The 23,983-nt window shown below is 42.0% G+C and overlaps 2 protein-coding genes across 2 annotated transcripts; both read left to right on the top strand.

The window, feature by feature from the left end:
* Positions 1–13,503: 13,503 nt before the first annotated feature.
* LOC308306480 (uncharacterized protein) lies at positions 13,504–16,677 on the top strand. The gene is made up of 7 exons (XM_080751496.1): positions 13,504–13,902; positions 14,055–14,122; positions 14,265–14,319; positions 14,425–14,498; positions 14,857–14,917; positions 15,093–15,175; positions 16,593–16,677. The coding sequence occupies exons 1-7, from the start codon at positions 13,723–13,725 to the stop codon at positions 16,630–16,632; spliced, it is 561 nt and encodes a 186-aa protein (XP_080607622.1). The 5' UTR covers positions 13,504–13,722; the 3' UTR covers positions 16,633–16,677.
* LOC308306481 (uncharacterized protein) lies at positions 16,675–19,722 on the top strand. The gene is made up of 3 exons (XM_080751497.1): positions 16,675–16,783; positions 18,353–18,517; positions 19,342–19,722. Exons 1-3 carry the CDS (start codon positions 16,676–16,678, stop codon positions 19,495–19,497), a joined length of 429 nt encoding a protein of 142 aa, XP_080607623.1. The 5' UTR covers position 16,675; the 3' UTR covers positions 19,498–19,722.
* The last annotated feature ends 4,261 nt before the right edge of the window (positions 19,723–23,983 follow it).

The following is a 23,983-nucleotide window of genomic DNA, read 5'->3' as shown; positions in this document are numbered from 1 at the left end:
ATTTCTCGTCGCTGGCGTTGAATGAGTTGGGGGAGAAAACGAGTTAAAAGGTTACTAGGAAACAGCCACAGTAGGTCTATACCCACGCGTGTCCACATTCTCGCTTTGTTTAGCATTATAACCACATCACAACTCAATCACAAAAACTAAAATTGTGGTTCTCAGAAACCGTTGGTCCCCCATTTGGCTGTATTCTGCTATGCCAAGACAAGAAAAGAAAGACCCCGCATCTGTGGAAGGAGTACTATTTCCAATGGAAGAGTGAACGTGAACACAGCTTCTGAACCATATTCTTCAGCCTCATCACTGAACCAAACATTGATCATTGATTGACAAATCAGGAGAAAATCAACCTTTGTCTGTCCCAGCAACTCACTCTCGTGGGATCTACCACAAGGAAACATAGGACATTCATGAGATCTGTCGTCAGACGGTGTCGCCTACTTAGGATCGACACCCATATTGGTATGGGTGAATGAGTGCTGATGAGTGATTACCAGTTGGTGTGAGTAGTGACTAGGGGTGTAACGATATAGTAAATGTATCGAAATATTGTTTTTAACTTAAAAAATCGAAGTACCGGTATATCGAATTGAAAACAGCTAAAATCGAATCGTATCGTTTTATTTTGTATCGTATCGAATCGGCAGTGCAAAGAATCGATTGTATCGATACTACCTACTTGTGCATTGTATTTAGCATTTATAAGAAGAAAAAATGAAAAGGAGGGGTTTAATTACTCTTCCATTCCATATAGATACACTGGTCCATCGATAAATGTGTGTAATCTCTGCGTTCATAAATGGCACATATTATGAGAAGCTCATTTAGATCTGCTTTAACAAACAGCTGTAACAGCTGTACTCCTACACCAACACCCTCCTACACCAACAGTGGGGGTTTAGCAGAGACAGAGAGACTATACACGTGTGGGGGAATTAATTGGCATAAGGATTAAATTGTTATGAAAAACCCAGGGGAGAGAGGAAGGAAAATAAGCTTGGTGGAAAAAAAGAAGAAAGCTCATCAAGCCCGTCACCCAGAAAGATGTGTGAATTGTAGACTACAGTGGGAGGCCCTATACTCTATGTGGGAGGCCCAATTACAACAGGCTCAGATATGTACAGTTTGTCAGCCTGTGAGACAAACTGCTGCGAAACAAAGGGAGTGCAGAAATGTTAATTTTGTCAGCAAAATTAGTCATAGTTTTAGTCATCATAGCTTAGTTTTGATTTAGTTTTTGTCAGTGAAAAAAGGTAAACAACGATTCCGATTTCATCACAGTTTTAGTCTGTGTACAACTCATACCACCAAAAGTGACCTTTTTACTGCACCACAATGGGCCTGTAACTTATAGTATGGAGAGATGTTCAGACTTTAGTGGTTTTAAGTGAAACGCATAGGATATTGAATATAATGTATCATATTGCTATAGAGTACAGAAGTATACAGACGCCAATCCCGCTACTCACTCCCACTAAATAATAACACTGTGGCCCATGGGGGACGTCAGGACTTCAGTACTCTATGGGGATCCTAATAAACAATAAACAGCATTAACTAGCTTCAGTTGACTGCAACACAAACATGCAAACAATTACACTAATGCCAGGTGAGGTGGTCCCCAGCTAAATGATGGAGAGTTACCAAATGAACCCTTATAGATGAGATTGTTGAGAGTTGAGAGCGTAAAATGGAACCAAATGGACCCTTACATATCCATTTTACGCTCTCAAGGGTTTGATTATTGTTAAACATCTGCATTACTTAATTTACGAGAAATCTACACAATTAGTGAACGTAGAAGAATTGTTATTTTGGTCAACATAAATTTGGCCTGGCACATCCATACAGCATGGAATTGTAGACAAAATCTTATCCAACAACAACAAAATATTCTAAGTCTTGGGTCTGAGAGGCTAAATCTCATCATATGGTGGTCCGTGGCTCAAATGCTGAATACATAATGGACCTTGATATGAAAAGGGTTGAAAACCACTGCTCTAGCACATCTCCCAGAAAGTGTGAATACAGACCATCGAGGGAGGCCCAATTACAACAGGCTCACATATCTGTTTGTTAGTACAACTCATACCACAAAGTGACGTTTTACTGCACTACAATGAGCCTGCAACAATGCTTAATGTATGGAGAGATGTTCAAACTAGTGTTTGTGAAGTGAAATGCATATTGAATATAATATAATCTTACTATAGAGCAGTGGTTCTCATTCTCAAACAGATACAGTACCACTGGTTCTCAACCAGTGGTATCAATTATGCAATGTAATGGTCGATTCATACTCTAATAAGGAGCCGAGTTTCGGGAGGGCTCCCCGAACCGAAATTATTTAGGTTTGGGAAGAGTCAATACGTACTCTCTTAACGGCTAGCGCCGAAGCCGCTTGTAAATATTGGAGGTCCTTTGCAGGGCGGATACATATCCGACTGCTGGCCCCCGCGGCTGCACGCTGACTGACTGGAGGTCCAGTGGGCACCAAATGGACAGAAAATGGAGAGAGAACGAGGGTGTCTCTCCATCTCTCTTTCTCTCTCACACACACGCACACGCGCACGCCGCGCGCACGCACGCACGCACACGCACGCACGCACGCACGCACGCACGCACGCACGCACGCACGCACGCACGCACGCACGCACGCACGCACGCACACACACACACACACACACACACACACACACACACACAGGGGCTTATGGGAACCGACTGGACAAAGTCCCATATACTTCGAGTACTTTACTTCCAAACTCATCTATCATACCAAACTCATTCTGCAGACAGTAGATTCATTGATCATTTGGAAAGTCTACCAGGACACACATTGCAATACTGCATTCCGGCAGATGCCAAATGTTTCTCTTGGCCTTTCAACAAGTTGTGTTGAAAATCTAAAAATGTTCATTTCAAAATCTGACATATTGAGCCCAAACGCCTAGAGACGGCACAGCAGTTAAGGTTACAAAATACATGTAAAAGTAGCCTATACTGTTTGTACAGCAAAAAAAAAAAGGCAAACAAAGGAAAAAAAAAAAAAAGTGTCTCACCGTTATCTTGTCATAAGACAAAATAACTAGTAAGACACCCGAGGGTGGAATGCGACCTCAGGGTGACATGCAACCTCGCCCTAAAGGGCGAGGTCGTGCCAATTCTTGACAATCTGGCCAACCACAGCGTTTCTCTGACGATTCTAGTTGTTGTCATTCTGGGGGGAGTTTGTTCATGTTTTTGTGAGGGTATCAACCCTAGGAGACACGGGGAGAACACGCAAACTCCACACAGAAAGGCCCTATCGCTCACACCCTAGGTTCGGTTGGCGATAGGGCCTTTCTGTGTGGAGTTTGCCTAAACATGGAGATGTGGTACAGAAGGACTCATATATGGGCATAAAAAGTATGTCATGTGACATCACTTCCTGTACAGACAGTCAGACAGACAGCCATTGACTCCGACCTAACAATGGCTACTGTCTATGACGGTAGTCCCATATGACATGATGTACTAGACTATCTCCATATATAGTGTTATCCACATCTCCATGTTTAGGCCAAACAGATTCGCTCCATTTCTCCATGTATAGGTCCAAATGCCCAACGTTGAGCTTGACAACGAAACGTTCTTAACACAGCAGCCCCCATATTTACTTTAGAAAATATGTTAAATTCTAAGTACGTTTCGAGTACCGGTTTGATACAAGAGCGAATAAGCACTACACTTCTGGAATCATGTGCGTCGACTTAAAGTTGGATCCAGGCCTAATAACTTTATTTGGCCGCCCTGTTGCCACCTCCTTGTTACATTTTCTTTTCTCCAGGTGGATGGACATTCTTTCATGGACATCCTTTCATAGGTGATCTAAGTCCAGCCGCCCGTATCAGATCAGAGGATCAGATCTCCATGTTTAGGCAAACTCCACACAGAAAGGCCCTATCGCTGACACCCTATAGGTTGGGTTGGCGATAGGGCCTTTCTGTGTGGAGTTTGCCTAAACATGGAGATGTGGTACAGAAGGACTCATATATGGGCATAAAAAGTATGTCATGTGACATCACTTCCTGTACAGACAGTCAGACAGACAGCCATTGACTCCGACCTAACAATAGCTACTGTCTATGACGGTAGTTCCATATGACATATTGGACTAGACTATCTCCATATATAGTGTTATCCACATCTCCATGTTAGAACTCATATATGGGCATAAAAAGTATGTCATGTGACATCACTTCCTGTACAGACAGTCAGCCATTGACTCCGGATTAACAATGGCTACTGTCTATGACGGTAGTCCCATATGACATATTGGACTATCTCCATATATAGTGTTATCCACATCTCCATGTTTAGACAGCCAATGACTCCGGCCTAACAATGGCTACTTTCTATGACGGTAGTCCCATATGACATGATGGACTGGACTATCTCCATATATAGTGTTATCCACATTTCGTGTAGCCGCCCTGTACAGGAAGTGATGTCACAACTCGCTGACATCACACTGACATCACAGAGGATACGGACGGTCACGAGGATACGGAAGGAAGGAAGGACACTCAAGCGACACGGTTCTTCAGAGTATATGCGACCTTCGGTCGCAATAATCTGGATTGGACATGATCTGTGGAGCTGCCTCTGGTGTTGTAATTGTGAACATCATTGGTGTTCGTTGCGATACCATACGTGGACTCCATAGTCAAAGTGGGGATCAATGAGTGCCCCTGTTAGAGTCTTCAATGTGTTTTTTTCAACCAGCGGGGCGATCCGAATGTCTGTCCGTCTGACCGTCTGTCTGCATGCTGACATCACTGATACTAAACAGTGTCTTCCGCCAATGGTAACAGCCGCATGCTGAAACAATGCCCAAATTTGGTGATGTGCATGCTGACATCACTGATACTAAACATTGTCGCCACCATGGTAACAGCCGCATGCTGAAACAATTCTCAAAATACTAAACAGTGTTGCCACCATGGTAACAGTAGCATGCTTCATGAAACAATGCCCACATTTGAAGATGATGTACACCGTCTGTCATCTGTCTGCATGCTATCATCACTGTACTTTTTGTGAACTGTTAATGAAGTATTCAATCAATCAATCAATGATATGATCTTGAAAATAGAATAGTTAAACACAGTAGCAGCAATTTGCTCATTCCGAAGCAAACATCACATGAGAACAGAAATATTGACTTCACAAAAAGTCCTGCCTGTTGAATGCAATGTTCTAATTAAAACTTGTGGGATATCACACTGTACCAAAATTGAAACACGTAAGGGATAAAGGGATTTTATTTATTAACATATTAAATACTGGTAAATCAATATTGTTTAAGCCACACCCAATTAATTCCACACTGAGTCTCAGTCGAGCCAATTTCACGGTCCCGTGATTTGACAAAGTACTTAAATGGCGAAGCATCTGCCAAAAACTCTAAGACTTCTGTCGCGAGGGAGGGTATGAGTCATTGTGTGCGCGTGGACAGGGGCGTCACACCAAATTCTGGGCCCTGGGTACAAGGATTCACTGCGGGCCCCCCATGAATGTTAACTATTGAAAAATAGCAGATATACAAGCTCACAGCGCGGCACCGAGTGCCGCGCTGCGAGCTTGTAGATCTGCTATTTTTGAAAAATCTTGAAATGTGTGCAAGAAACGTATGTTTCCATGTCAGTGCGGTGCTCAAACTTTTTCATGTCAAGGACCCCCAAGATGATATGTATTTGGCCACGGTCCCACGGACCCCCATCTCAAAATATTTAGTTCCAGGGACCCCCCAGAATTGTCTACAAATGTTCGCTTAAAAAATACACATATTCAAAGATTTTCACACATTTTCACAACTTTTCAAAAATAGCAGATCTACAAGCTCGCAGCGCGGCACTCGGTGCCGCACTGTGAACTTGTGTATCTGCTATTTTTTTTATAGCTAAAGTTACTAGGGCCCCTCCACCTTGAGCCCTAGTAACTCAGTCCCACTCTTTCATACTTTCTGAACACTTTCGGAACACTTACTTACACTCTGAATTTATACATTGCAGTATTGATACTTAAGTACAAAATGTGATTACTTTTTCCACCACTGTCCCCGAGTGCTACAACCAAGCTCACTGCTCCTAGGATGGGTAAAGTGCAGAGGACACATTTCCCCTACAGTATGTGCAAATATACAGTGAAAAAAAAAACACCACAAGGAGTGGCAACCAAATTATATCATTTATTATGGTCGAACAAACAGTGAGCTAAAATGTTGTTCACTTTTGGTTAAAATAGAAAAGATGGGAGGCAATGTGTTAAACGAACTGTGGTGCAGTGGCGTCAGTTCAGCAAAAGCTAAGGTATGGCAACATGACTGGTGTCATGCACGCGTGCGAAGGCACGCGGCCGCGCGTGCATGACACCAGTCATGTCGCCAGGCCCATACCTTAGCAACAGGTAAGTAGTATAGTAAGTAGTAGATAGTATTATTTTAAGTAAACAACTGACTGCCACACTTGAAAAAAAAAATTGATGCTGCTGCTGCTGCTGATAATTAACAATAATACATTGCACCTGTGCTGACCCACTGAACCGGGGATTAAACCATTTATCAAGATAGGGGGATACAAGTATTGTGGAGAATACCACCCAAGAAGTCCCCCCATTGCTATTCCGACAGCGGATGGACATACAGTATACCACTGGAAGAACGCCAGGTCTATTAGCTCTCTTCCTGGCAGCTGTTCACGGGAGGGGCCGCCAGGTAGCGTCGGCTGTTGGTAGATTCTGTGAATAGTGCCTTCCAGAGCAGTGTAAGGAGAGTGGCGACACTTCCGTCGACTCCCATAGTAAACGTGGAAAGCCTATTTACTCTATGGTGGGAAGCTAACTTAGCCTAGTTTACGCATGCGCACACATGCACGAATGGAGTCTGTCTCATTCCTAGCGAGCCTCTGCCCCGTCCGCCCCCATTCATTTTTCACTCGCTGGTATTAGACTAAATCACGTCTTTTTCACTCTTTTAATAATGTTATCTACCTTAGAGAGGCCCGTGAATGCGTTAAAATGGTGAAAAAGACGTGATTTGGTCTACTTACCAGTGAATTAATGACTCGGCTAGAATGGGGTCGGACGGGGCAGAGGCTCGCTAGGACACCATGCGAAGCCACTTCCGGTCTGCCGCGAGTTCAAAGCGTGACGCCACTCTCCCTAGAACACACACTGTGTATTACATACAAGCTACGGTGTAGCTTAAAGCTGCACCGTCCACAGTAGTTACAATTGCATCCACTGCACCTATTGACGATGGTAGTTGCAACGGAGCAGTTTAACGTCATGCCCAGGACACACACACACACACACACACACACACACACACACACACACACACACACACACACACACACACACACACACACACACACACACACACACACACACACACACACACGCACGCACACATTCACGACGCACACTAATCATCATAAGGCATGTGTAACAAGTGAGACAGTCTGCCACCATGCTGCTGTCATGTGGTGTTGTCATGTCTTTATGTTGTTCTGGTGGGAAAGGTGAAAGGTCATCCTCTCTCAGTGTCAGTGGCTGACGTGTCTTAATGTAAACGTCTCGACTCCCAACATGTATTTTATAAGAGATGTGACAATTAGACTTGTTATTGTATAACGAGGTAAACGGGCAATTATAGCAGGTGTCATGTGTCATTGTGCCATGTGTTATGTTTGTGCTGTGCTACTCAGTTGTGTAAAGAAAGTACTTGATGATTAGTGTGCGTCGTGAATGTGTGTGTGTGTGTGTGTGTGTGTGTGTGTGTGTGTGTGTGTGTGTGTGTGTGTGTGTGTGTGTGTGTGTGTGTGTGTGTGTGTGTGTGTGTGTGTGTGTGTGTATGTCCTGGGCATGACGCGAGTTCAAAGCGTGACGCCACTCTCCCTAGAACACACTGTGTATTACATACAAGCTACGGTGTAGCTTAAAGCTACACCGTCCACAGTAGTTACAATTGCATCCACTGCACCTATTGACGATGGTAGTTACAACGGAGCAGTTTAACGTCAAGTACCATTTTGAGGTATGTTTACTTTGCTGGAGTTGACATTATCATTACTTTTGCTTCTACTCCACTAACATCTCGGAGACAAATAGTACTTTTTACTCCACTGCAATTATTTGGAAACTTTAGTGACTCGATTTTGAATATTATTACAAAACATACGTTAAAGGTGTATTCAGTGATAATGTAAGTGGCCGGGGGTCATCTTGTCCCTTACTGGCCTTACAGCGTGGAAATGTTTAGTTTTTTATAGATTTTTTACACCATTATAATGGTGTAAAATCATTATCATTAGACCCAAACACTGAATATCGGTAGGCCTACCTCTCCAGCTTCAGGATATGTATGATACTGATTTACTATACGAGACTGTGGCATTTTCAGAGTTCAGTATTTTACAATCTAGGCATTTAGCAGACGTTCTTAATTCAGAGCGACTGTGGTTCTCAAAACTTTAATTTTGACCATCATAACTAAACATCTAACATAACTACGGCCATACTCTACCCTGATTGGTCGAGGACTGGCTGGCCACCTCTGAAAACCGAATCTAGCTATGCTCGTAACACGGGCCATGGTGGAAGTCCTTATATGGTCAGCACACTTCTTTTTTATTTATTTTTGTAATCAATTTCATGATCAAGAACAACTTTCCACCAAACAAATAGGCAGGCAAAAAATGCTCGGTTAGATTGTTTAACTCATACTGTGCCGGGCCACTTGGGGGCACCAAAGTCTGTTGAGTGGCCAGGGTCCACTAGGGGAGCGTTGCAACATACAGGGACTCACGTAGCAGTGACGTGCGTGGTCACGTTTGTGCATGTGATGAAAAAGACCCGGATGAAGATGGCTACAGTATTGCTATAGGCTAACACTCATTTAGAAGATCGATTTTCTGCGATTTAGCCGTAAATAAAACTTTCCCGCCACCATAAGAAAACAGTTCAGAGAAAATGAGCTCTAAAGATGTGACTTTGTATTGGATTCGGCGGCGCGACTGCGGCGGCGTTACCCGATCACGGGCCAATGTAAACAGATCGCGGCCCCGGGCCTGGATGGAAATTTAGACCGGGGCTTCGTTGAGGCCTCCGATTAATTAATTCATTTTATTTAAAAAAACGGACTAGATTGGGATCGGCACCCCGGAATACGTCGCGCCGCCGACAATATAGATTGAGTTTTTTTGGGGGGGCTCTAAACTTTATTCTAAAAATAGAATAAAGTTAATAAATAATCATATTTGAACTGAAGACCCACCACCCTGACAAGCTATTGGAATGTGGCACAGATAAATATTGTGAGAATAGCAGATCTCTCGATGCCTCGCAACACAAGTAGATCTGCTATTTTCACAACTTGTGACTTTTTCCTATATTATTTCTCAATTTGGCCAATGTTTGACATTTGGATGCAATAATGGTTCTTATTTTTTATTTTTTTATAGGTATAAAAATGTCTAAATTGACACTTCACTGTCATCTGGGGATCCTGAGGGGGGTCAGACAGTCTGAAATGTCCCCTCACTATTGGGGACACTATTACAATTGACTGGTCTGTTTATTTAGTTTAGTTTAGTTTAGTTTAGTTTAGTTTAGTTTAGTTTAGTTTAGTTTAGTTATTTGATCTCATACATTTATCAATTTTATTTAGTTAGTTAGTTTTTCCCGACTGTGATGGGCAAGCTACTTGGAAAATGTAGTAAGCTAGTTACTCTTGATTAAATATAGCTCAATTACAACGGAAGCTATCCCCAGAGAAATGTAGCAAGCTACCGTCAGGTTACTTAATGTAGTTAAGCTATGCCACTAAGCTACTTGTAGCTAGCTACTGCCTATCACTGCATTAACCACTTCAACCCTATTGGCTATTTAAAAATAGCAGATCTACAAGCTACAAGAATGGTAAATAGTCTATTTATACATGCAGCGCTTTATTTCAAAGCGCTTTACATAGATTGTACATTACATTCACACAATGGCAGAGGAAACCATGCAGTTAGGGGTTCAGTCTTGCTCAAGGCCACTTCGACACCGACTCTGGGGGAGCCCGGGATCGAACTGGGAACCTCCATCTGGCCACTTTACCAGTGACTCTACCCCTGAGCCACATGCCTTGTATTTTGTATGTTTATTAAAATCCTCAATAAACGTATTTTGCAAAAAATACAATACAGCTGCAGTCGCTCTGTTTACCAACTCTTTATTCAAAGCCAATTATTTTGCTCCTCAGAATGTAACAATGTGAAGCTATTCTGCCCCGGCTCTGTGTGTCATTGACTGAGCAACAATTAATTACGTGCAGAGCCAACAAAGTCTTTTCTCTGAAATTGATTAGAAGCATAAACACGCCGTGAGATGGTAGTACCGCATGGAGTCAGAAAATTAGTGAGGTGAGTTGAGGTGAAGTGTAGTGTGTGTGTGTGTGTGCGTGCGTGCGTGCGTGCGTGCGTGCGTGCGTGCGTGCGTGCGGAGAGAGAGAGAGGGAGAGAGAGAGAGAGAGAGACATTTTACATTTACATTTTCACACACACACACACACACACACACACACACACACACACACACACACACACACACACACACACACACACACACGCGCGTACACACACACACGTACACACACGCGTACACACACACACACACACACACACACACACACAGACACACAAACACACATACACACACACACACACACACACACACACACACACACACACACACACACACACACACACACACACTGCTATTTTCTCAGTGCAATAACATATGAGCCAAGTACTGTATAAATGTGTTTTTTTTGTCTTAAAGGTGATACACCATGAAATTTCACTTTTCCTATTTTAAAACCTTTTTTTGGGGTCCCACTTGCACCTTCTATCCTCACAAAGTCCCATTTCTGACCGTTGTGTCTTTCTCTGGTTTTGAGAAGGCGAAGGTTTAAATGTGGAAAGCCTTACCGAAGGTCATAAAGGAGTGTGGATCACTAGCATCCTTTAAAATTGCCCTGAAAAACCACTTACAGGCAGCAGCCGTTCGCAACTGGTAAAAAAAACTAACCTAGCCCAACCCTACCCTCCCCTGCCCCTTCTTTGTATACTGTTTGTTTAGACTTACTGTTCTTTTTTGTTTTTTCTTTACATATCTACTGCATAGTACTGTGTTCTATTTGTCTGTCATTCAATGTTATATGAGATACTTCAATGGTTTCCTGTGGAAATACGCTTAGTCTTTTCATGGATCTCCTTTTAGTAGACCTTGTACCAGTGAACTGTACCGTCATGAAACTGTACCTTTTCCTATGCAAACTTCTAATAAAGTCTTCAATCAATCAATCAATCAAAAAGTATCCCACGGGTTCTCAAAACAGGCTATCCAGATTTGCTGCCGATTGTGACGCCATCATCGGCCGTTTTTGAAGATTTTTTTTTTAAATATAGGCCTATATATATATATTTTTTTTTTAAAAGATTTGGGGGGGGGGGGGGGGGGGGGTGGCGCAGTTCAGGCCAAAGGTGGTACTGCAGCTGAAAATGCTCTGAGAGCCATTCAAAATGAGAGCTATAGGCTCTCTATTCAGGAGTGGTAATTTAGCCTCAAACCTTTTGAAAAACGTTTTTTGGGACATAAACAATATGACATAAATACTTTTTAAATGCATGGTTATGGAGTGTTTTTTGTCTCATTAATACTCAATCAAAAAAAATAAAATCGAGAGAGAAAAAATAAAAACAGAGCAAAAAACTTTATGTCAAAAGCAAACAAATAAAAATCGAGAGAGAAAAAATAAAAACAGAGCAAAAAACTTTTATCCAAGCAAAATAAAAAGTACAGAGATAAAAAAAATAAAAACAGAGCAAAAGAAATGTAACCACAAGCAAAAAAAATAAAAGTCCAAGCAAAGAAATTCAAACAGCAATCAAAAAATATATAATTGCAAGCAAATTTATAATTATAATACTAATAAAGAAAAAAGAAATCGAGAACAAAACTTTTAAACTCAATATTTGCAAGCAAAATAATAATAATAATGAAGAAAAAAACTTGAGAACAAAACTTTTAAAACTAAGCAAACATATTTAAAAATAAATCAAGCAAAACTTTTGTGTGCTAAAACAAATTATTTGAATGTGTTTTTCCAGTTTGTGAAATAAAGTTATTTTTTGCTTTTTTTTTTTTTTTTTACTTTTTTTTTCTAAGTTTTTGGTCTCGAATTTTTTTTCTTTGTTTGCGATTCATTTTCTGCAAGTTCAAGGTCAGGAGGCGTGTCCCAGAGCCTTCTTCATGTAACACGCCTCTCCATTGGTCTCTCGGGGTCTGACCGGGTCTGACCGGGTCTGACGGACAGGGCACTGCTGCCGTGTGCTGCAGTAGAGATGGGATTTATGGCTCTTTGAAGTGAGCCGGATCTCTGGGATCCGTTCCTTTCAAAGAGCCGTTCAAAAGACTGGCTCATTCGAGTTACTAGTTACTTTGTAGATTCTGATCATAATTACAAATAACTTCAACCCTATACATGTTTTCCCACCACTGTTTCATTAGAAAGGAACGGCTCGGCGCTCGCTACTGTGAACCGAATCATATCGTTCATTTCAAAGAGCCGTTCAAAAGACTCGATTCGTTCGCGAGCTTCCCACCTTTACAGCTAATAGAGCTATGCTAGGCTAGGCTAGCGTTGCTGCTGCTTGGACCCCACGCAGCCTCCACCGCCGCTTAATTCGACTCCAGACGAGTCCACAGTCCACTCTCCACACAGAGAGTCGATGCGTAAGTATGATTTTAGTTGGTTCGCTTTAACTTTATCACATTAAGTTGACTTTATTTCGTTAAATGATAGTTTTTACAGTTGGCCGCTGGCGCTGCATGTGCGCTGAAACACATGTGTAGCAGGTGCCGTCTTCGCCCCGTGTGTTGTTGCAAACTTTACTAAACTTATGTTGATAGAATAGTTCTTCTGGAAACCCAGTATTAGTACTGAACATAATCACGACGAAGTTCTGCTGCTGTACACTGTACAGTAAGGACCATACCATACACTGTAATCACCATAACCAACGCAAACTACACTGTACCATAAAACACTGGTTCCCAAATGCCCCCCGGGGTCCCCCAAATGCCATTAAATGGGGGCCTAATGCATTTCAAACTGGAACCAAGTGGACCCTATCATTTTTGCTTTTCTGTTAAGCATCTGTGCTTCGTTTTCCCCCTTTAAAGCACTTTGAGCTGCATTTCATGTCATGAAAGGTGCTATACAAATAAAGTCATTGATGATTATTATTATTAATCCATTTGTAGACTTTGTTAATGTAATTAAGCGATGTTAATCGTTTTTACAATATAAGTGTGGATCCTAGAGGTACCATTTAATGGTGGTCCATACTAGCCTATTGCATGTCAAACTGGAACCAAATGGAGGCTAGCCCATTTGTACGCTCAGAATTAAAATAACGTAGATTTTACAATATAAATTGTGATCCTAGAGGAAGAAATATCCTTAAAAGGGGTCCATAGACTAATGCATGTCTAACTGGGGGCCCTTGAAATGAGAACCACTGCTAGAGTCGTGAAAACCTTCTCTAATGGGGGTCGCTGGCATATCTTTTCAAATGGGGTTCCACAGTCTATTAAGTGTCAGTTTGGGGGATCTTTATTCTTGACATGAAAAGGTTTGAGAACCACTGCCCTATAAAAGTGCCTACTGACAGTCTTAACCAAAACGCTTTCGTAGCCATGCCATGTATGTATTATGGTCTTGCCTTTTCGACAATAACTTTTCCTTGTATCCATGGCAGAATGCAGAACCGACCAGGAGGCAGTGTCAGACCACCCCAGGCTTGGGTATGGATAATGTATTCATTCACACATACATCTGCTCATCATGTGTTCCTAGTGGGGCAACAGAGACTGTAACTAATCATGCATGGGTTTTATGCTCTGTGCTCTCATTGTAACAATTTTAATTAACCGTAGTGATTTGACTGTCATTCCAGTTTGACGAGCAGCCAACCCATAGCGGAGGCAACCGGCCTGTGCCTGGTCACACTCCTCCGATGCACAGGTAAAGATACGCAATGTTGCTATACGGAAAGTACTTGCTATGAATTTCATTTAATGGCTTAAGCTTTCTTAATAGCATTAGTGTTAATTAGTGTGCTGTGCAGACGTGACCCATGAAAAGTTCTCATTTTGTCTCCTTCCAGAACGCAGATGAAGCCAGGAACGACACAGCCGGGCAGAGTCAGACCACAGGCTTATGTAAGGACAGGTCATAGTTGGGCAACAGAGACAAATTATAGTTATGCGTGAGGCTGTTGCATCGTTCTAGTTTAATTAACCTATGCGACTTAATTGTCATTCCAGCTTGATGAGCCATCAACTAGTTACGGCCTAAGCGGGGCCAACCGGCCTATGCCTGGCCACACACTGATGCACAGGTAAAGATCAAGCTGTTTGTACAATGTTGCTATACAGAAGTGCATTTAATGGCTTAATGACTTTTTTTCTATTGATTACTTATGCCTTGCAGACATGGAGTTCAATTGTATTATTTGTATTTGTCACATTCTTAAGACAAAAATAAAATTGTTAGAATGAATTTCCCCCCTTTGATTCCGGATGGGGACCCGAATGTCCTAGGAATGTGACAAATACAAAAAATGCTATTGTCTCCAAGCCATGACTAAAATTTTATTTCGGGGGTGAACTACTCCTTTAAGCATTCTTAACAGCACTAGACTAGTGTTAGTGTGGGGGGGGGCCTTTACAACAACTTCTCATTTTGTCTCTGTGCAGAACGCAGATCGAGACTGGATGGCCACAGGTACCGCCGGCCAGTGTCCGACAACAGCCGCAGGTAAGGATAATGTGTTCATTCACACTGTGACTTAGGCCTGTGGTGTCCTAGGGATCATATTGTGGCAGCAGAGACAAAATCTAAATCAGCGTGAGGCTGTCACTCGGCTTTATGCTCTGTGTTCTCTTGTTGACAGCATTTGTATTAACCGTTAACAACGTAACTGTCATTCCAGTTTGACAAGCAGTCACCTGCTGACATTCGGCGCCTCATGTCAACGATCAGAGCCAACCAGCCCCAGCATTCTGAGATGCAGAGGTAAGGAAATCAAACTGATTCTAGTCTTATACAATTTGCTATAAATGCATTTAATGGCCTAGTCATTATTAACCAATTTAAACGCGGAAACCCTATATAACTATAACTAAACCCTATATAACCAGTAAGACTCCCTAATCGGGAGCAAATAGGGCAAAAATTTGTTTTTCCAAAATCTTCTTGATCCATGTTGATGACATGCTGTGTAGGGATTTTCGAGATTTTAGGGCAAAATCTGTAGCAGTTACGGCATTTTATGTGAGCTGCAGTGGAGGGGGTCCTCCACTGGGGGCGCCACCACTTTTGCATCCGTTCTAGAGCACCAGGAGTGGGTGGTCCCCAGGAATTCCCCGTGAGCAGCCCCGTTGGGGTGGTCATTTGGTCATTTTTGCACATTTGGTCATTTTTTACACCTGGGGGTCCCCCAGGGTCCTGGGGGTCCCTGGAGCTCCGGGGGTCCTTGGAGGTTGTAGTTTGGCAGGTAAGGAGTGTGTGTGCAAAATTTGGCATGGATGTTGTGGAGATATAAGCAGGGCAAAAGTGTGACTGACTGACTGACTGACTCACTGACAGACGGACAGCCGGTGGAGGTTTTGGTAGTAAATGCGACCTACGGTCGCAACTAACTATTGTCTATGGAGCTGGAGCTACTCTCTTGTTCCAAGCTAAGTCCTCCCCCGTGCGGGATCTCACCATATCTGTGTAGACAACACCCTGGTGACGTCGGTTCCATATCTGTAGACAAAACCCTGGTTACATCACCTAAAGCTCTCCAATTGATCCAAAATGCCACAGCACGATTGGTCTTCAACCAACCAAAGTTTTCACTTCTCCCCCCTTCTCCGGTCCCTCCACTGGCTTCCGGTTGCTGCCCGCACAGAATACAAAACACTGATGCTGGCCTTCAAATCCTTGAAAGGTCTGACACCTCCATAACTCCAAAGCCTGATTGAACATTACAACCCCCTTAGTGCACTCAGAACAGCCAACACAGGGATACTGACAGCACCAGCACTAAAAACCGCAGGACAACGATCCACTCGTCCTAGGCTTTTCGCCCTATTGGCCCCCAAGCTGTGGAACAAACTCCCAGCTGCACTTAGAACTCCAGACTCATCCCTAAATTGTGCCATGATCTTAAGACTCACCTATTCACACTCCACCTTAGCCATCAGATTTGCCTAATATTTCTCTGCATTTGTTATATGATGATGTTGTATTACCTGCTTGTTGTCCAACTGTTTTCCTTGATTAGCCTATGATTTCTTTGCATCTGATGTATGTAGATGTATTACCTTGCTTATTGTAAGTCGCTTTGGATTAAAAGCGTTTGCTAAATGCTTAAATTGTAAATTGTGCATTATATAGCAACATATATTTTGTTATCTTTTGAATGTGTGTGTGTCTCTCTCGGCAGGAGGAAAACAGTCCTTATACATAGTTCCTCTTCAAGATGAGTTGGACCTTACGCCGCTGGCACTTGATGCACCAGAATTCGCCATGATGCCAAAGGTGAAATGCAAGCATTGCTCCACTTGCATGCCGCTTCATGAGTTGGAACCGCATGATAAGGAGTGCAAAGGAGAGTCATCTCACTCAGAAACTCCGGTAAGAAAAATTCACACTTTACCCCAGGCTTGTGAGAACAAAGCTGTAAAAAGTTGACATCTGCTTCTGACTGCAATCTGTTTCTGTTCACGGATGACTCGGCTCTCCTAGTCTCAGGCAGAGATATATTGCAGGTTGAAAAGGCCCTTAGACAACATACTCTCAATTCACCAAGGTAAAACTGAATGTATCCTCTTTGGATCTAGTCAGAAACTTTGAGAACTTCATAATTAAAGTAGGTGACACTGTGATGGCAAGAAAAAAAAACATCTGCTACCTGGGTTGCATCCTGGAGGCTAACCTATCCAGTGAAAAACTGACTACCAAGGTAATCAATAAAGTCAACCAACAAATTCCTTTTTTTGCAAAGGGTTGCCCCGCTGATCAATATTAAATCTCGAAAGACCCTAGGAGGTGCTCTTATTGGGGCCCTCATTGATTACGGAGTCCTTGTCTGGTATCACGATGCCCCAGCTGCCTTAAAGTTAAAGCTCCAAACAGCTCAGAACAAACTAATTAGGGTTGTGCTTGGTCTTCCTCCTCTGGCCCACCTTACCGATCATCACCACGAAAACGTGGGATGGCTGAAAGTAGCTGACTGAGTACAGCATCTTGCAATGGGCCTGGTGTACAAGATGCACTACACCTCCAAGATACCCTGACAAACTACTTCCTAAAGGTCAAGGATGTTCACGATCACAACACCAGAGGCAGCTCCACTAATCATCAACGTAGATTTAAGACTAAACAAGGCTCTAACTCGTTCTCCTGCTATACCATCAACATGTGGAACGCCCTTCCACAAGCCTTAAAGGAAAGCAAATCCCTAGCCTCCTTCAAAATTGGTATGAAAAGTCACCTTCAGACAGCTGCTACCCGTGACTTGTAAATTGACTAAGCCCCCATGCTCCCCCCACCCCTTTTTCCTGCCTTTTTATTTGATGTTATGCTCTTTCTGCTTTTGGAATTGATGTTATCCTAGATAAAGTACTATGTTCTATCCGTCTGTCTTTCAATGTAATATGAGATACTTAAAGCAGGCAATCCTTTTTATATTAAACAACTTGAACCCTAGTGGCCATATTCTGATAACTGTAGCCAAAAATAGCAGATCTACAAGCTCACAACGCCTTGCGCTGCGGGGCGTTATGAGCTTATAGATCGGCTATTTTCGGCAAAGAGGTTTTGTGTAGAGGGGAAAAAGGGCAAACTAAGTAGAGTAAAAGGTAAAGTTTATTAGCTAATGACAGCTCAAGTGGTAAAATATCTGAAAACACAAACTGACATGAATCCAAAATACACTGATTGTGCTGTCAAACGATGAAACTATATGGAATCTATGAAAAGGTTGTGGGGGTCCCTGCTTCATCTCTTAACCAAGGGGTCCTTGGCCTGAAAACATTGTAGACCCATGACTTAGAGTGGTTCCTGTGGAAATGAGCCGTAGAGCTTTCTAGGATCTCCTTTTGGTTGACCTTGTACTTGTACCAGCAAACACATTCTTCAATCAACCAACCAGTTCTTAACCGACATTAACAAATCTACACTTAACATTTACTGTTCACTCAGGATGAGGAGGAGGATGAAAATGAGGTGGTTTGCATGCAAGAGTCCAGACCATGTACCCCTGTAGAGTCACCTGCTGCTCAAGGACCTTGTGTTGGGGAACCGGGGACCAGACCAAGTGCTGCTGAAGGTGTACCAGGGCCCAGTGGGCAACAGCTCCTTGCACAGGTACATTAAAAACACATTCCTTTATTTTTATCAACCATGTTGTCAGTCTGTTAGTAGAACGTTTCAATGTACAGTGTGTTAAAATGCACGTATATACATATATTATGTGTAAACAATGATGTCAATGTCCTGATGTTCATACATTTAGTTAACACTAGACAGTAGGGCCACATTCACACAGCCATGATTTACCGCGATTAAAGCGAAACCTGAAGCGTATTGTCAGACAGACACAGAGTCGTTGTCCACAGCACATAAATATATGTTCTCCTTTGCATGTGGCTTTACATATTCATATTTTGCAAATAGAAACTCTGTGATAAACAGATATCTTTCGATTCCTGAAACGTATGAATCCTAATCCCAATGCAGCAACACAATACCCAAGCAGCCTTTTTTTCATCAGAATTCCCCACAAAGAAAAACAAATGATTCTATCTACTATCTATCTCTATTAAAATACAAGAAGCATGCCACAATGGAGTATACTCCTACACTAATAGGGGTAGGCATATACGTGAGAAAATTAATGACAAATTATTGCTGCCTACTGTACTGTGTATGCATACGCGTGTGCGTGCTGTGCAAAATTTGGAACAGTAGGGCTCACGTGAAACTATACGGTGTGTGCCAGATAGTGATCTGTAACCGTTCTGTGTTGTCTGGCACAGTAATTTGTATTTGTACTATTGGTACAATTGGTCTTGTCGAGCAGATACATTGTAGTATTTATTGGCATTAACCAAATTGTTTTTATTTTAAGGTTTGAAACTTGTTCTTTTAGAAGTTGATTCTGAACTCTCTTCCTTCTCATCCTTTCTAAGATGCAGAAGACGTGCCTGCAGGAGATGGAGATACATGCTGAGATCCTGGAGTTGGCTGGAAACGCTGCCTGTGACAACAAGAAGACCCGTATCATCCCCTGTCACCTCCAGCTGCCTGTTGGAACGACAAGGATCTCAAGCAGCTGGGTGGAATGACCATCGCTCAGGGTGGTGTGCTGCCCAACATCCAGGCTGTTCTTCTCTCCAAGAAGACGAGAAATCCACCAAGAAATAAATCCTGTACCTAGAAATAAATGCCTCTGTGTCCTTGTTGTCAGCTTTCCCTGATGAATAATAATATTCTTGTTGACACAACTTGACAGACACCACATGTTTATTCTCCAGTTGTAATCTACTATTTTTGCTATTACTCATAATTGTCACTTTGGGGTTCTGTTTTTATATTGATATTTATGTTTAACTTTATATTGTATTAGTCCGGCAGCCACTGATGTGACAATACCTCTATTACAAAATAGACTACTGGAAATGTCTTGGACCCAGAAACGTTTTCTATACATAGGCGTATTTTGAGAAAATGGGCCTGTTGTGGAATTCTGGATCAATCAGTAATCGATAAGGCAAGTAGGAGACCAGACAATATTCTATGTGGTGATGGTTATGCTTTTTGTACATGATATCATGGGGAGAAGTACAATAACACATGTCAGTGGTACGGTAGTTCTGCCAAGAGAACAGGGGAGAGATCATAGTTCTACTGTTACTGTAGCTGCTTCCATGGACTGGCTGAACCATATAACAAGATAAGCTGTTCCAAAACAATAGCTATGAGGCATATTGGAGACAACTAGGCAACCTACTGTACCAAATATAATGTATTGTAGAAGTATTATAATTGAAGGTAAATATAGAGGTTAGATATAAGCAGCGATATTATTGCTTCTGCAGGCCCCTGGCACCACCATGCAAAAGGATTCCCCTGAAGCATTAGTTCTCAAAGTGGCTTCTGGGGACACCCAGGTGTCCTTGTGGGAGTTCCAGCAGGTCCCCAGCTAAATGATAGTTAGGAACCAAATGGATCCTTATGGGTCTGTAACTCTGAGTGTACTGCTTCTACAATATAAATCTGGGTCTCGGGGGATAGAATGCCATTAAATGGGGTCCATAGCCTAATGCATGTAAAATGGGGGTCATTGAAATTAAAATGGTTGGAAATCAGACAAATCTTCTCTTACGGGGGTCACTGGCATATTTTTTCAAATGGGGGTCTGTGGGCTAAGACTTATTTATACAAAGTCAAAATACAATGAAATACTTCCTCAGCATTATACACACAAAAACATGGTCATAGAGGTCACCTTAGCTGGAAGATCATTTGTCACTTCTACCTCCTAATATTAAAATATTCAAAACATGCCACTGTCATTAAAACTTAATTTAAGGTTTTAAAATACCTGCTAGATGGTCATAGGAATTATAGATATGCATGTATTTTGAGATAATCATGCATTATAATGTAGCATACCCTACATATAAAGTGATCTTATTCTGAAAATTGTTCCAAAGCCAGCAACGGTCAGCAGTTCAATTGTTATCAAGGCATTGAATGTCTTAAAACCACAAAAAGTATACCCAACGCATACCACACTTGGTTCTGTTCAAAGTGTATTTGCCATGAAGTGGCTAATTATGCTTATCATGCTCAACTCTTAACACAGTGGAATCTATTTTGGTAATAGAGGTATGGTCACACGCCATCCTACTGTACAGGGCATTGTGCCCCTCAAACCAATGGCAAGACCTGAGGCCACAGTGGCCTTAATGCCCCAGCTGACTGTAGCACTTCCTCTTTCTTGTCAAGTACAGTAGACACCAGTGTCTCCTTCTTGTCATGTAGACATGTAGAGTCTTTTGTTGAGATTCTGAAATCTTAACACATGGATCAGATTGTAAATACCACCATTTATCTATTTCACTGCAGATTACAGTAGGTTATCATTCCTTACCCTTAAATTCAACAAATTATTTCAAACAACTGGCCTTCTTGCCCTGGCATTGGCCTTTGTGCCCTAAAAAACAAACAAACAAAAAAACACCAAAGGCCAAGTGACCTTGCCTCTAAAATGAGCAATTCCAGGCCTACTACTCTATAATATATATATTAAGATAGCCCAATGCTGACAATTGACCTGGACCAATAAAACAAAGTATAGAACACATTTCCCACTTTTCATTTGTGATTATCCTCAGACCTGCATTCATAACATTCAGCCATAACTAAAACACTTTTCAAGATACATGCAGTTTCTTAGTAATAGGTTTGACTTGTTACAGAGTGAGTCAATGAAGAAGCTGTATGCTTTCAAATAATGTATTGGATACAGTACACTTAATAACATAGCATGTATTGCAGAGAAAACTGCTCTGAATAGAATTCACAACCATTACATGTGGTCAGTGTCAAATGATCAATAGGGACAATAAACTGAGCACTAAGCCATGCAATCTAACAATAGCCCAGTGATGTTACTAGGTTTTCAATGTAATGGGTCCCGGGACCCACAGGTGGTCATTCAGATGGGTCCCAGAAAAGTTTTATGAGTCCTCAATATAAAGTTTACGCGCGCAAAATGGCGTCGGACGTCGGTGGAATCAAAACATTGACGTTTCTATCGCCTGTTTAAGAATTTCTACGTGGATTTCATTTGTGTTAACGTAGGGTAAAGTAGGATGCTTTCAGCCATGAACAATGGTGGTGTCTGTGGATTTTTTTTTCTTTTACCGCGACGTGGTAAATTATTTTAGCATCCCCGGGACCCCAGGACCATGACATGAATGAGTCCCTGGGTGACTTGGATGAGTTTTTGATGCGGGATGCGCTCGTAATGACATCACTGATAGCCTACATCTTTTGAAGTATATAATTGGTATGAACATGACGGGCTGCATAGACATGCCGCAGGGACATGCTTAAGAAAAGTCAGCTTGTATAAAATGTATGTACAGTATATTGTATAGATGGGAATAGAATCAACCTTTTAAATTGAGAGGGTAGGTGGCTCTTAAAAGAGCCTTTGTGGGGTTTGTATGAAGTATGAAGCAGATGTATTTCTTGGCGGCTTTCTCAGAACCGCCTGGATGTTGGGCAGCAATGGTCAATCCACCCAGGAGCTGCAACAGGCAGCTGCATGGAGGTGACGGGGGATGATACAGGTCTTCTTGTTGTCACAGGCAGCGTTTCCAGTCAACTCCAGGATCTCAGCATGTATGGGCATAGTTGCCTTTACGCAGCAGCCTGTGGACACATTGTAATTTAACAGTAAAGTGTTTTTGATTGATTTATTTTATTAGACAAAAATGGAGAACAGTATAAGTATAGTCAATACATTTGAAATGTAGTACAGTACAGTTAAAGTTAAACACCCTGCCTAAAAGGAACATCTCAAATAAAACCCTTTACAGTCTTTTTTTTTTTACGTTGAAAGCCCTCAGTATTTAATTCATGGACATTCATGGAGCGTATTGAAGCATAATTAATTACAAGAAAAATACAGTATGTTCAGTTAATGAGTCAACATACACCAAATCTCTTTTCCAATAATAGTGGATCTACAAGCTCACTATGTGTTACGGGCTTGTAGATCTGCTATTTTTGGCAAAGTGATTTGGTGTTTAGGGGAAAAGAGCAGACAAGTACAGGTCCAACACTATAATGTGTAACTAAACAAATATAAAATGCAATTAAAATCAGTGATGACAGTGCAGACAAACACGTCATCTATGAATAGTTTAATTTGCAACACAACTGTATAATTTATACTACTTGGGGTCATTGCTTCATCTCTGAGCCAAGGGGGTCCGGACCTGGCTTGAACCCTTGGTAATGCATGCAACAAGTCTGGCCATTGTGGCGCTTGCCTTTAATAAAGCGTGTGCGTCATAACCATGTTATGTATGTTGCATCACATGTATAACTGTGTCTACGCTGTGTACATTATGAGAGCGGACCAGACTAGACTTTAAAATCGTCATGTACCTTTTTCTATGCAAACTTCTAATAATGTCTTCAATCAATCAAACAATGCCTAGGGTCGGAGACTCGGAGTAATGAGAGAGTATGAGATCTCGCACTTATGGGCAGTCCCCCTAAATGTTCATGGCCTAAAACTGTACACATGTACCAAGTTTTATGTATTACGTTTTAAGGAATAACGAGCGATGCCACCAGAGCGTTAGCTATGCTACTTAGCTACAAGCTAACGCTAACCATGTAAACAACAGAAGGAGGCGGCGGCGCGCAAACATATTCATTAAAAACATATATACTGTACGCTGGCCCCGTCTCCTACGGTAGGAATACTCGCATACTGTACCTGGAAAATCATGGCTACTTTTCCGACGCACACAAGTCCTCCTCCAACACTGTACGTCGCTTAGCCTAGTAGCAACCAGGTGGACTGCTTGAGAAGAGAGTGAACACTGCAGCACACGGCAGCAGTGTTACCAGATGGGAAATGTTGAATTATCGTACCGGAGGCTCAGAATTATCGTATTTGACATGAAACTATCGTACACGGCCACAAAAGAGAAATCACTCGCGTAAAAACGTAATTTCACCAAAAAATGCGTCTTTAGTGTAAGAAACGACCTCGTTTTAGACTCCTGCGTGACAAAAACGCAT

Source organism: Nannobrachium achirus (assembly GCF_963921795.1).
Source record: "Nannobrachium achirus genome assembly, chromosome: 21".
Taxonomy (NCBI): domain Eukaryota; kingdom Metazoa; phylum Chordata; class Actinopteri; order Myctophiformes; family Myctophidae; genus Nannobrachium; species Nannobrachium achirus.
Note: the sequence above shows the minus strand (reverse complement) of the source record. Positions and strands in the feature narration are given on the sequence as shown.